This window comes from Corvus hawaiiensis, chromosome 4 (assembly GCF_020740725.1).
Source record: "Corvus hawaiiensis isolate bCorHaw1 chromosome 4, bCorHaw1.pri.cur, whole genome shotgun sequence".
Taxonomy (NCBI): domain Eukaryota; kingdom Metazoa; phylum Chordata; class Aves; order Passeriformes; family Corvidae; genus Corvus; species Corvus hawaiiensis.
The window spans coordinates 28,631,419-28,644,838 of NC_063216.1; the positions used below are offsets into that span (position 1 = coordinate 28,631,419).

General features: G+C 45.1%; 1 protein-coding gene across 3 annotated transcripts in view; it reads right to left on the reverse strand.

Annotated features, from left to right (window-relative positions):
* Positions 1-13,420, reverse strand: part of TMEM184B (transmembrane protein 184B) — a 30,460-nt gene that overhangs the window by 5,787 nt on the left and 11,253 nt on the right. For all 3 annotated transcript variants that reach the window (XM_048302252.1, XM_048302250.1, XM_048302251.1), the window contains 6 exons: positions 11,561-11,821; positions 9,096-9,261; positions 5,712-5,802; positions 5,102-5,177; positions 1,877-1,968; positions 1,411-1,580 (listed from right to left, as the gene is read on the reverse strand). In XM_048302252.1, the coding sequence (XP_048158209.1) occupies positions 1,411-1,580; positions 1,877-1,968; positions 5,102-5,177; positions 5,712-5,802; positions 9,096-9,261; positions 11,561-11,821 (856 nt within the window). Of the gene's footprint in view, positions 1-1,410; positions 1,581-1,876; positions 1,969-5,101; positions 5,178-5,711; positions 5,803-9,095; positions 9,262-11,560; positions 11,822-13,420 lie in introns of those variants that run through there.

Below are 13,420 nucleotides of genomic sequence, written 5' to 3' on the forward strand. Positions count from 1 at the left end.
AATTCTCTTTTTAATTAGTATTCTGTCTTCTACTGGTTAATGATCCTCTCACTGCTCATGCTAATTAGTCTGCACGCTCAGTTTTTCTCTCCTTTCAAGTCGGTGCTTTCTTGGGTCAGTGGCCGTGATCTCCCCCTGCCAGAATTACCTTTTACTCAGCTGCAGCTGATTCAGCACAGTTGCTGAGCAGTCTTTATTAGTTTCTTCCTTATCTTGGGGGTTCTGCCAAATGTCCCTGTGGCTTGTAAATTCTGCATTTTTTGTGCCCACAATCTGTGTTACATCCTTCTTCCCAAGTTTTGTTAACTTCCCCTGAGGTCACTGAAACATGTTAAGCCCTAAACCTTAACAAGGCAATTCTACTGTCAAGTAATTCGTCCTTCTAACACCTGGGTATCACTTGGAGCTTGTCTGTTGGCTGCCGTTTCACGGATTAAACCTCTTTTCTTGTTGATTAGACTTGAAAGTATACAAAGATCAAACATCAAAGAATGTCCTTTCTTAAGAAAATTCTGACATATTCCACATTTTACAACATCAGCACTTCCACTAGCTAGAGCAAAAACTGAAGTAACAGAACTTTGCATTTAAGCATATTAGTGTTTTTGACACACCACTATAAGAAACAGGTTCCTCCCTGTCAACAGCTTAGTGGCTGAAAAATTTCAGAGAAGACAAAGTGTGTGACCAGATGCCTCAAGATGATAAACTAGACAGCTTATTAGTTTGTAAATAGGGAGGATGGGCCATACTCCAACAGCCTAAATTCCACCTAAGTTCCTACTCAATTAGCCTTTGAAGTGCAGCTCAGTAAACCTAAGTAGGGCACTGAACAGGGAAATGCTTAGAGCCAATTGGTCAGAAGCACTAAGCTTAGGTGGAATTTCAACTTTCCGACTGTGCCTCTGCATCACGTGTATGAATTCTGAATGTCCTTCTCCTGGCGGTGGTTCTGTGGCAGAACACACTGCACCCAGCCAGCTTGCTGCTTCACATACATCACAGACATACCATTAAAATTTTATTCATAGAGCACTAAAAAAAGCACTAAAATTTTTTAGATGTGCCACTTTAATCGATAAAATGGCAGTAGGCGGATAAAATGTTGGCAGCTTGTGTTTTATGATTGTTTCAGCAATGCAGAGGACTCTTCACCCTATCAGCTGATTTTGCCAGGTAGATGTTCTTGTGCACATGCACACACAGGGATAATAAGGATTCAGAAGCATATAAACAAAAATTAAAATGAGCAAAACAGGTTTCCCAGAAAAAAGCAATGAATGACTACAAACCAAATGGAATATAGAAAGACAGAATGTCTATTAATCAACATCTGCTCTATCAACTCCTATGTTTGAGCCCCTGCAGAGAGCTCTTTGTGCCTAGCAAGAGAAGGGAAAAGCAGCTCACCTTGCCAGAAGGACAGGAAGATGACAGACTTCACCATGAAGAACTTGAGGACTGGGCTATAGGGACTGAGCAGCTCACGTGTGGCAAAGTAGAAAAGGAAGAGGGCATACAGTGCCAGGCTGACAGAGATGTTGTAGATGATAGTCACATAGAGGTAGCCACTGGTTACACTGAAAAGAGAAGATATATATGAATGCCTGAAACTTCGGCATGATCTTTTCCCCTTGCCACTGTCAACGGAGAGTTCCAAGAGTCCATTTCCTTCCTGCCTCCCTGTCCCATTCCCCCCTGTAACCAAGGCAGAAAAAACATGAAACTAAAAGAGGGCTACCTCTGCCTTCTTTTCTCATGCACATCAGTCCATGTAGTCTCATCTTTTCCCACGGCTCAGCACACACAAGGACAATAAGCAAAGCCAGGCAGAGAAGGGGCAGCCAAGTCTTGCATGCTAAATCAATAAACTTACTCAAAGTCACCGTCCTGGTACTTGCCGAAGGCCTGAAGGATGACTGTGCTGATCGCCATGAGGGGCTTCACCACACAGAACTGCAGGGTAGCCTACACAAACGAGAGAGGAGGAATGAGAAGGCAGGAGGTACAAGAGGACAAGTTGCCAAACCAGCATCATGATGGAGTGTCCACTGGGACCACGCTGCAAGGCAACACAATCCAGCCCCAACAAGAAGTCTGAGCCTGCCACTTGCTCATCAATTGTGCTTGAGGACTGTAGCACCCAAAAGGAGATGAAGGAGATTCAGAAGACATACGTGTGCTATCTACTTGTCCAGAATGGGAAGAAAAACCTCTCTGTAGGGTTGTTCCTAGAAGCTGCTCAGCCCTACTCTTCCAGAGGTGCTTTTCACAGGCTGTGGTGCAGCACATTTATGCACTATAACAGTACGAAAAACAAAAAATCCCACACTATGCTATGGCACAGACACAGCAAGTTTAACAGAGACACACCGGGAAAGGAAAGCAAACTCCAGTCCATAGCTGTCACAAAGTTAGGCAAGAAGGTCCCCCAGATTGGAGGGGAACCCCGCTGTCAGAAGAGGAACTTTTGACAGCTGCCACAATATGAAGGCGTTTTGTAAACACAGCGATGTGTGTTGCCACACACAAGTTACGAGCTATTCTGTTGCCATCCACATGACCTTTACTGAATCTCCCCAAAGATTCCATGGCACTTGGGATCAGCTCTATCCATTCTGCCTGTATAAACTACTGCTCCTATTGGGACTGAGTGTTCTCTCAAAGCCACCACATTCTTCAACTTTCTCCAGATGTTGAACTTCAAAGTCCTAAAAAAGGGAAGACTTATGGTCCTAAAAATGTCTCTCTGAAGAGATGTGACCTGTGTCTCCCTGAAGGAGGTTGGAAGAGCCTGGGTAGGTGCTGACCTGTGTACATGTTGGGGAGGGCTGTGTAAGGAAAGAAGGTAAAACCAAACAGTAATAATTGCTTTGGACACGATGCAATTTGTTAGTGGTCATAAGACTTCAAGGAGATTAAAAACCTCAGCACATGCCAGTTAGTGAGTCACTTTAAATATGTGAACTGGAAAAGGTCAGGCTAATTGGTAAACAACTCTGTCCTCCGAGCTTCCTCTCCTTCCGATCTGGGGACATTTTAACCATTTCCCTGCAATCCAAACCACCACGTACTATTTTTAGTTGCTTCCCCAGAAGATGCTGTAGCATATGGGAAGCACATGGATGGTATGTGACCCATGTGTGAGGGTCACCAGACAGAGGCCCAGCAAAGAACCTTGATCAAGACATCTTTAAGGAAACAAGCTGCTTGGATTTTACACCACAGACACCAGCAAAACACCACACTGCTGGAGGTCTACAGGCAACACAGGCAGACTGACCCACAACAAGCACCTGCCTGAGAAAAGTTTGGGGGGCAGGGCGTGAAGGTGGAAAGAAGAAATGTTTATAACACACAGGTTCCTTCAGGATGAAAGGGACTGGAAAGAGCAGAAAATGGGCAGGTGTTGATGGGAGGCAACAGAAGTGCCAGAGATGGTGAGAACACGGCAAAAAAGGGCAAGGTGTTCCTTTCAGCACATTCCTCTTCCTGATCATCATGACGGCAGATACCGCACAGATCAGCACTGGCATTTGCTCTGTTGCCCTTTTGCACCAGCCTTCCCAGGAATTTGCCTTGAAAGGGTCTTCCCCAAAAATCCTGGAAGTCTAGAAGTACCAGAAAGTGAACCTTGGCATCAACAATTTCTCACCAAGGCAATATTTAAGGTGAAGCCAAGAAGGATGGAAGTATTTAAGCATCTCTTTGCAATACAGCCTCCCCAGCAGACTTAGCAGTTAGCGAAGGGCAGGCATGAGTAGCAAAATTGCTGCCAGATACCAGCAAAAGAAAAGCAAAGTATCTACTGAAATCAGAGTTACCAAATGAGCTGGGATTTATGGAAACCAGCAGAAAAAGCACACCTTCCCCATTCCCCAAAGTGTGCTTCTAGTCTTCACTGTTGTGAACAAACTTTCCAAACACAGACACATGCAACCCAGGTGGTGATATCTGCCAGAGGTTGTGGGATGTGAGAAGCAAGAAGTCTAAGGGAAATTATTTCTCCACCATTCATTCACCTTCACGAGTGTTACATCTGCTTATGATATATTTAAAAGGTAAAAGCTAACATTAGGAGCAAAAAGAACAGGTAATGCAGTGAATCAACCAAAGGATGTCCAAATGAAACCCAAGAGAAACAGCTGAAGCAGCATACTGAGTGCAGACTAGAAAATAAAAGTATCAGGCAAGAAAACAGGAAACCCACATAAGGACAAAATATGGGGCAGGGACAAACAGAACAGGTATGCGAAAGAAGTGGTCCTTTGAAAACGGCCACTTATGCAGCACAGGTTAACACAATATTACCATGAGGCTGCACTGTACTTTTGATGTTCCTGCATATTGCTAAAACACAGAAGATGGGCCATGATGTTCAGGAGAAGCCAGGGCAGATATCTAGACCCAGTGACTGAAATTACAATGATCTCAGCCCTTTCAAAGAACCAGACATGCTTCACACTGCCTCCACAGGGTTCTGCCTCCTGTGTTCATTTCAGGAAGTGAGCAAAGCTCTGAAATTCACCTGCTGTTTCATGACAGCCAGAGGTGACTGACCTGCAATGAGCAGACAAGGGCTGCACAGAGGTTTAGATCTTCCCCATTCACCCGCCCTCGACATACCCAGCTCAGCACAGACAGACACACATGGTGAGCAATACTCGGTTGCTCCTACAAACCAATGTGTCATGCTTAACCTCCATCCCCTCCTCAGCTCCAAACCACAACAGCACTGGGTATTCAGGAGGCTGTTACACAACTGTGGGGTGTCTGCGACACAACACAGACATCAGTTTCTTAGAGTTGGGACCTCTGTAATCCAGAAAGGGAAAGAGTTTCTTCCTAGGATGAACATCAGTTTCAGGAGATAACTTGTGTCTTTAATTAAGGCCTTCCTGATGTGGGGTTGAGTAGAAAATGTTAAAATCATTCTAAACAATCCAACCCTGAAACACCTCCTCTTCTCAGCAGTCCACAGGCCTCTCAAAATGCTGTTAGAGCCCCCCTCAAAGATTCCAGAAATTCAGCAGCAAAAGGCACCACTGCCACCACCACACACTTAATTTCTGCAAGATGGCCCAGTCCCTCCAGCCTATACCTGTTTGCAGAATCTCAGGAATCCAATCGAATATGTCTTTCCCCACAGGCAGCAAGTTCCATACACACAGCTGGACCTGCAAGAGCCAACAAAAGAGTTCACAAGCAAGATTTGGGCAAGAGTGTGAGATTCCCACCCTCTTTATCTACCCTCTCTGTAACAAAGTTGTAGGACTGGTGCTTTCTCCAACAATGACTGCAGTTATGGCCATACCCTCTTTTAGAGATATGTCTGAAACAACATCCTGACCATACACTGCAATTTTTTTTTCCCCTGTAACTGAGTAGCATGGGGAGAAACATAGTTCCTAGAGGAGGCACACACAATCAACTGAAGGCAGAAAGGATTTAAAGGAGGAGAAGGGAGTAAGAAAATAAACAAAGGAATAGGTAAGTGTCCAGAAAAGCTGTGAATCAGTCCAGCTTGCCTAAGAGGATGTGATCAGCCTGATCTGTCTAAGAGCAAGGTACTGGTAAATCATCATCATCCACACTGCCCAGTTCCAGCAGACATTTGCCACCTGACACAGTTTCTCAGGACAGGGATAGAGAAATAGTAGAAGGGCACATAAGGAGGACAGCGTCATGCTGTAAGAACAATAAATACTCACTCAATTGGTTTCCCTCTGATCTCAGACATGATGGAGCTCTCCCCTCCCAAGTACTCATAGCAGAGGCTGAGAAAGTTGTATATTACAAAGGCTGCAAAGACATCAATCACAGTAAAATGACAACCAACTTCAAAACAGGTGCAAGGACCAAGAGTACAGGCAACAGACCAAACATTAGCAGGGATTGCTTGTGCAGCACCTTTCCCTTCAAAGCACTCCAGATCATTTTCACTGCATTTATCATGCTACCTCAGCACTCACAAGACTATCTGAACGGGAGTTTGGCCAAAGTCCCAGGCGAGTTCCATGACTCATGCCAAAAGGGTCACAGAACCATTTAAAACTATGGTCAGTCCCTGTTTTATTTGGCATCTTACAGATGCCATTCTTTACAGGGTTCCTGTGCATTATTCCAGGACATTACACTGATACTAAATAATCTGGAAAAGATATCTCTGATCCATCAGCCGTATGTTATCTCCTGTATTTAATCTTTTGGCTGATGAACAGAGTTTGTCTCTGCCAGGTAACCAGACTATAGACATAAGAGTTGGAGAAACAGAGGGTTTATAACAATCAGTGAAACTCTGTTTTCATATCTGGTGGAGATTTTTGCAAAACAAAAAGGCTCTGTGCTTCATTTTCTCAAAAAGATGAAATTTCTTGTGTGCTAAATAACTGTTTCCTTAGGCCACCTCTTCTCCGCCTTCCCCAGCAACTTGGTACAGATGACAAACAGACTGACCACTAATACTCTGCCCCATTCCAGTTCCCCATAACAGAAATATCTCCTTTTCATGGGACCCAAACTCACTTAAACATGCATGCAGTGAGCCTGTATACACCCTGTCTGCCACTCTCTTGACTTGTTATAACTGCTGTCGGACCATCAAAGTTGTGAGATTTTTTAGGGCAAGGACTGCACTTCTGCATTTATCACAGACAGCCCTGGGGCAAAATGACAGACCAGATGACCCTTCTTGCAACATTATAATGGTCACCTGTGTCTGGACATTCCCTAGAATGACAACACCCAAATCCTGCTTTTTGCCCCAAATAATCTGGGATAGAAACAGCAGTCTCAAGGAACTTATAAAATAAGAACAGAAACCTAATAATGTACAACACTGAGAAGCTGATCTCCCCAAGCAGCCAGTTATTAGACCTGAGGTCAATATTTCCACGTGAATGATCTTCCCAAGTCAGTCAAATTCTTCTATAAGTATCCAAACTATGCCCTGGCAAAGAGGTACTCCACGCTCCCCAAAACACTTATACTCTCAAAACATTGTACTTATGGCTTGTAGACGTGTCTAGCTGGCAAGACTGCTATGGCACATAAAAGCCAGTGCTACACATGCTTCTGTGTATGTAATTGGAATATTGTTATTCCATCTGTAATCCTTATTATTGAACAAAGTTCACACAGTAATGATTTTGCCAAAGCTTTAATTAGGGCAGAAAACACCAACCATGGAAAACTTATTTAAATAACTGTGGTAACCCCTTTTGCCTTCAATTTTCCTGCAACTTAGCTGACAGCTCCCAGCACCCAGAGGAAGAAAAGCTGAGCTTTTCCTATTGTCCTCCAGTGACCCCTGCCCTCTGATGTGGTCATTACAATACCAGCTGCCCATTCCACAAGCACCAGGGAAGAGATGACATCAGAGGAAGAAAACCAAACCAAACCAAACAAAACAAAAAAAAAAAAAAAAAGAAAAAGAAAAAAAGGGAGAAATATCTGCCCATTCATCCCCAAAAGAAGTGCTAACTAGCAAAGCTCATCACAACAGCAAAGAGCTCTTCTCCCATTCCTGGCCCACATTCATCAGATGGTATTCATGATATCAATATAACAAGAAAAAAACCCCGAACAAACCCTATCTGTGTCAGTGTTTGTACAGAAGCAGAGTCACATGAAAGCATAACACCAAAACAGGCTCCTCCTAACACACTACAAAATACAGTCCATAAATGGCTTAAGACAGCTTTCAAAACTTATTAATAGGGTCTTCTTCCACCATTCCCTAACAGCCCACTTTGCAATGTAAAACCTTCCCAAAAAGTAAAGAAGGTGGATGGCAAGAGAGGGAAAAGAACAAGAAGGCTGTTTTGAAGCAATGCCCAGAAAAAGTGAGGGAGAGAACCTGCTTTCCAAAGGTGTTTTCACCTCCAACCTGTAGTTTTCTCATACAGGCCAACAGAGGTGAACTCTGGAGCATGGGCAGCCTCCTGAGCAGATGCTCAAATGTTTGCAAACTCCCAGAGCAGGAGAGGCAGAGGGATGCTGGCTGTTGCTAGGAGAGCAGCAGGCTTCCTGCTGGACCTATACACACGTACAGGGCAGGGAAAGAAAAAAACTAGGCCCAAACAAAGATGCCTTCTTGCATCACGTGTGCGTGTTTGCCATCTGCTGCTGCATCCAGAGCATTGTTAGGAACGTGAAGGAGGGCCTGCTGGTCCCTTCAGCTGATTAACTTGTTCACATGGCCAGGGGCAACTCTCTGCAATGCAGATCTCACCAAAATAACTGCACCAATGAGTTAGGGTTTAATGAGGGTACGGTGATAAATTGTCCTCAAAAATACACTGCTAGAGTACAGGGTGCGTAGAGGCTTCTCTCAGGATGAGACCAGGAGAGAAGTTACAATAGCATTTACAGGAAAGTAACCATTTCCCTCACATACAGCGCTAGTGGTATTACATCACTGCAGCAGATAACCAACACCAAGGAAGTGCTCATCCTGAACATGGCACCCTCTCTTCTACAGGACTCCAAAGCACTTTACACTTCACCAGCCACAGCACATGGCCACTGTGCTACCCTGTGCAAGCACACAAGCGGCCACAGGATGGGACCAGAAGAATACATTGCTAACAAACTGCACCAGGAACACAGGACAAAGCAAGTGTCTGGCTGCTAAGTGCTGTTAGAAGAGACAGGAGCTAAGCAATACCTCACTTTCTGACACCCAGATACCATCAGAGTTTTTTGCTTTACCAAAAGCTTTTACCTTCCTGAAGCAAAGGACCCCAGAAAACCAAAAATTTTGTCTCTACAGCACACTGGAGGGAAGGCTCATGCTCAGAGGCCAGTGAGGGAGACGGTCAAGTTGAAGAGGGTTTTGAGCAACCTGATCTAGTGAAAGATGTCCCAAACCATGGCAGGGGTGCTGCACTAGATGATCTTTAAAGGTCCATCCTGACACAAACCATGCTATGATTCTGTGATTTTCAGTCACTAAGCAAGCCATGGTCATCCACTTAGGCACACGATTCAGTACGTGACAGTGACGCTTTCTCCCTGTTCTCAACCAGAAATAGAGTTCTCTCCGGGCAGAGACTTACCACCCCTCCCCCCATTTTCTGTCGGACCCCCCTTACCTTCATAGCAGTCCCGCACTGTGCCAAAGTAAACATAGTACTGGTCATTGGTGAAGAACAGGAGACTGAGCCATGAGTCAAAGGCATAAATGGGCACAATGAAGAGGATCCGAACGATGTAGCGCTGTTCATTTGGGCAGCTATAGCAGCGGAGATGCATGTAGATCTGAGAGACGGAGAGGGGAGACCGGGATCAGCGGTATATGGAGCAGAGAGGAGAAAGTAGAACTGGAGAGTCAATTGGGCCAGGAAAAACAAACTCAGTAAATCACCTCTTGATTGCCTCCAGCAGCCTCAAGGTGATGAACATAAAAGAAAAGATAAATCACTGTTATCATATGGCATTGATATAGCAACCCTTAGCTTGCAGAGAGGAGGAATGAGAGGGAAGAGAAAATGGAGGCATTTCTAATCTAGTTTCTTATAGGGAATTGATTTATTTTTACATCACCCTGCCCACATTCTTTTGTTCATACCTTTTTTTCCAGCTATCAGTCCTATATTCCTGCTATCCTCTTTTAAGTACCTAAGATTCATAACAGTGCAGGCTGCTCTTCTCTGAAAAGGGAAGGTGCACGCAATTAAGTGCACGCTTATTGTGAACACTCACTCTTTTGGCTGTTTTGGATGCTTTTGAGACTTTCACCTGAAACAACCTGAGAGCCCTTTACAGCACATCCCAAAGCTGATAAGCCACAGCCCATCTGCTCAAAAGGTGTCATTCTGCACATGGGTCACAGCACAGCCACAAAAGGTCAGCCATCAGGGGAGCACTGTGCTCAAAGGAACCACACAGTTTGTTCTGTCCGACTGCACACATGCCAACGCCTCTAAGTCACTGGCTGGGGGGAGCACAGCATCCCCACCCTACCCTCTCCCACCACTCACAATTCCTTAGTCATCATTAAATCCCACCCCTAAGATGCTTTTTCACGGAATACCCACCTCCTGGAAAAGGTATTGACCACAAGCACACCCTGAAGATGAGCACAACCCCTGTCATGCCCTAATAACACGGGCAGAGCTTCAGCATGAGTTGTGGGTATACTCGGTTGATCACGGAGTCAGCAGAGGGAAGGCCTCTGTACAGTAATTCTCACTGAGCTGCTGTCCCAGCTGCTGGAATTAGTAACAGCCAGCTGATTACATACGTGCCTCACCACTGACTGATTCTGCTGCCTGAAGAGGCACAAGCATTTGTCTGAAGCTTCACCCTGCATTTTGGGGCGCTGTGAGGATTCTCCAGAGTCTAACAAAACATACACAGACAATCTCATCCTTCCATTGTAAGGGAGAGGGGCTTCTGTCTCCATGACAGCTGTCTGTTGCTTATCCCTTCCTGGTCAATATTGACTGAAGGGCTCAAAAATACTTCTGTTTCCTCTCCCTGTGAAGGGCTCACAAATACTTCCGATTCCTCTTCTTAACCCATGAGGAGCTCACAAAAACCTCATTTCCTGAGGAGAATGGGTTGAAAATAAACTAACAAACCTTAGAGATATTTTTGCCTTGCGACAATCCCAGTGACACATCTCACCCAGCACAGAGACAGCTGACACTTGAGTTCAGATGACTCCAAGCTTTGCCCTTGGGATGTCAAAAGAGCCCTGTGATCCATGTGCCTGGGAGAGCACAGGAACTGCTGCCATGTAGGAGGACAACAGCGCGTTTCAATCAAAAGTGTCTCTCTGGCACTGACCTCCATCAGTTTCTTCAGAGAAGGGCATTCATGCCTAACTGTGCGATGTTATACTGCAGAGGAAAATTTCTTCCTACCCTCAGCAGGTGATCAGTTTGACAGGAGGATCCATGGCACTTGTAATTGTTACCCAAGCTGGTGAAACTGCAGGTGTTACTCTTATTCCTCTGTGACTAATCCATTTTTTACCTTCACTAGCCCCTGTACTCCACCAATAGGCTGTACTTTTCTAGATTCTAGTCATCACTCTGGAATCTATGATCCAACAGGTACAAAACACAGGTTCATAAATAACAGGGCTTGTGTTTCCCCACTGTATTTTTCAGTTCACATGACAACTTCATGAAAGAGAGGGACAGAACAGGATGCAGGGTTTGACTTATTCTGGCTCCCAGGACACCTGCCCCAGAGAGAGGGGAGGGGAAAAAAATTCAAATGAAACATTTCCTGCTACTCCTTTCCGCAGCAGAGTTCAGCCTGTGGAATCCACTGGCACAGGAGATCAAAGGAGGAATGTCAAATAACAGGTGACTAGGATCTTTTAGCTAACAGCTGACACCAAAAAAAAAGGCAAGATTCATCTAAAGACCTGTGAAAGGATGGCCTGAGATAACACACCTTTCTGCACACCTTCCAGAGATGGCCAAATGTTTTATACCTGCTAGTTTTAAAGAGTGTGCTTCCCCTCCATTCACACTGTGGAAATGGTCTGTTCCTTCATGTGGGGAAAAGGAAAGGATGAGAAGTACAAGTGACAGAGTTTTACCTGATGGCAGGTGATGAGCAAAGCTGTCCATACAAAGAAACCTGAGATAGCCTGAGCAGCAGTGGTCATGAGGAATATTGGCTGCTCCACAGCCGTGGGGCTGCCATCCTCTGGCATCCAGGAGAAGTTAGGAGCCACAGCTGGAGTGGTGGCAGCTGACCCCAATCTGGGGGCTGCAGTGACATCAGTCATCATTATCATGGTGCCTTTCGGTGTGACGTTCCAGTTGGGATTGCTCAAGAGCTGCCCACGAGCCAAGACCTGTCAGGGAAGAGAACCACAAAGCAATTGAACCCACCTGAAAAGAGCTGGGAATGTAACAGAACTTTGCACCTCTCACATGCCTTTCACCAGGCTGCTCACATGTTTTATGAACAGGACCTGGGTAAGCCTGCCACTGCCACCCCTCGTGATATAACAGATCACATGGTACTCAGGAACCTCTGACAGCCTCCCAGAGACCATGAAATCCGGCCACTGCCATCATCACCACCCTTCTGCAACAAAAATACGTAAGATGAATATAGCATTCACTGGAGATCATAGAATCACAGGATGGTTTGGGTTGGAAAGGACCTTAAAGATCATCTAGCTCCGAGCTCTGTGCTGCGGGCAGGGACACCTTCCACTAGACCAGGTTGCTCAGAGCTCCAACAAACCTGTTTCTGAACACTTCCAGGGATGGAGCATCCCTAACTCCTCTGGGCAACCTGTGCCAATGTCTCACCTCTCTCACAGTAAAGAATTTCTTCCTAATATCTAATTAACCTACTCTCAGTTTAAAGCCATTTCCCTTAGTCCTATCACTACACACTCTTGTAAAAAGATCAGAAGGAAGTGTCTAAATAATCCGTACTGGAACGTGACAGGCACACCTAAGTTAACAGCTCTATTTTCCATGAGTACAGGCTATTCTGCTGTGTCCTAGTGCCATGGTTAGCCTGCCAAGCATCAACAAGAACATGTGCCACAGTGTCCCTGTGCAGGAAGGGGGCAGGGGGAAGAATATCCTAATTCCTCCAGCGAGCAGTCCCCACCTCTCCTACTGCCACATTGAAAACCACACTCAGCCCAAAGCACTCTCATTGAAGGACATGCACTGAAAGCTCTTCTCCCTTTGACAGCATGAATAGCGTGAAAGCCATGCTTTTACCAAAATTTGTATGGCATGGTACATTTAGCCAGCCTGTTACTAATTTTACTAACTTTGCATTGTTTTCTACATGATGTGAATTTAACTTGATTGGCTTTTAAAAGCCAGCTGACACATAAAAACACATGCAGAACACAAGAATATGCAAGATTTCAAAGCAGCATGACCCTTGGCCATTTCCTGGATAAAAAGCTATCTTCTTTCAATGGAACAAATTCTTGAAGGTCTAAGATCTAAAGTAGCTATTATTTTCAATTTGGTCATAAGCAGGCTCTAGTGTGACCTCTGGATTGGAGGAAGATAATCCACTTAAACCAAGATCACAAGCAGGCAGCCATTGGTTGTATCCATTAGAAGAGCTGCTTCTGATGTGACTATCAAAGGGAACAGCATAATACTGCCTCCTTCTGATAACCTCCTAATATTTTTCGGAATAGCCCTTCTATAAAAGCCCAAGACATAGCTCTTACCCAGGCCTTTATGATCAGTGGATGGAAAGGGCTTTAGAAAGGCCAATGATCCATTGCCACAGTTTACAGCTGCAGCAGGGAAGGACACATCTGTCATCTACTGACAGGTTGTTACAGAACACGAAAGAGAACGTGTATTCACAGAGGAACTGCCCCAGCCTTGCTTCACCTGAAGACACACCACAAACTAGGGAACAGGTACCCAGTAAAAGCAGAGTGCCAGTAGCAAGTCCTTTC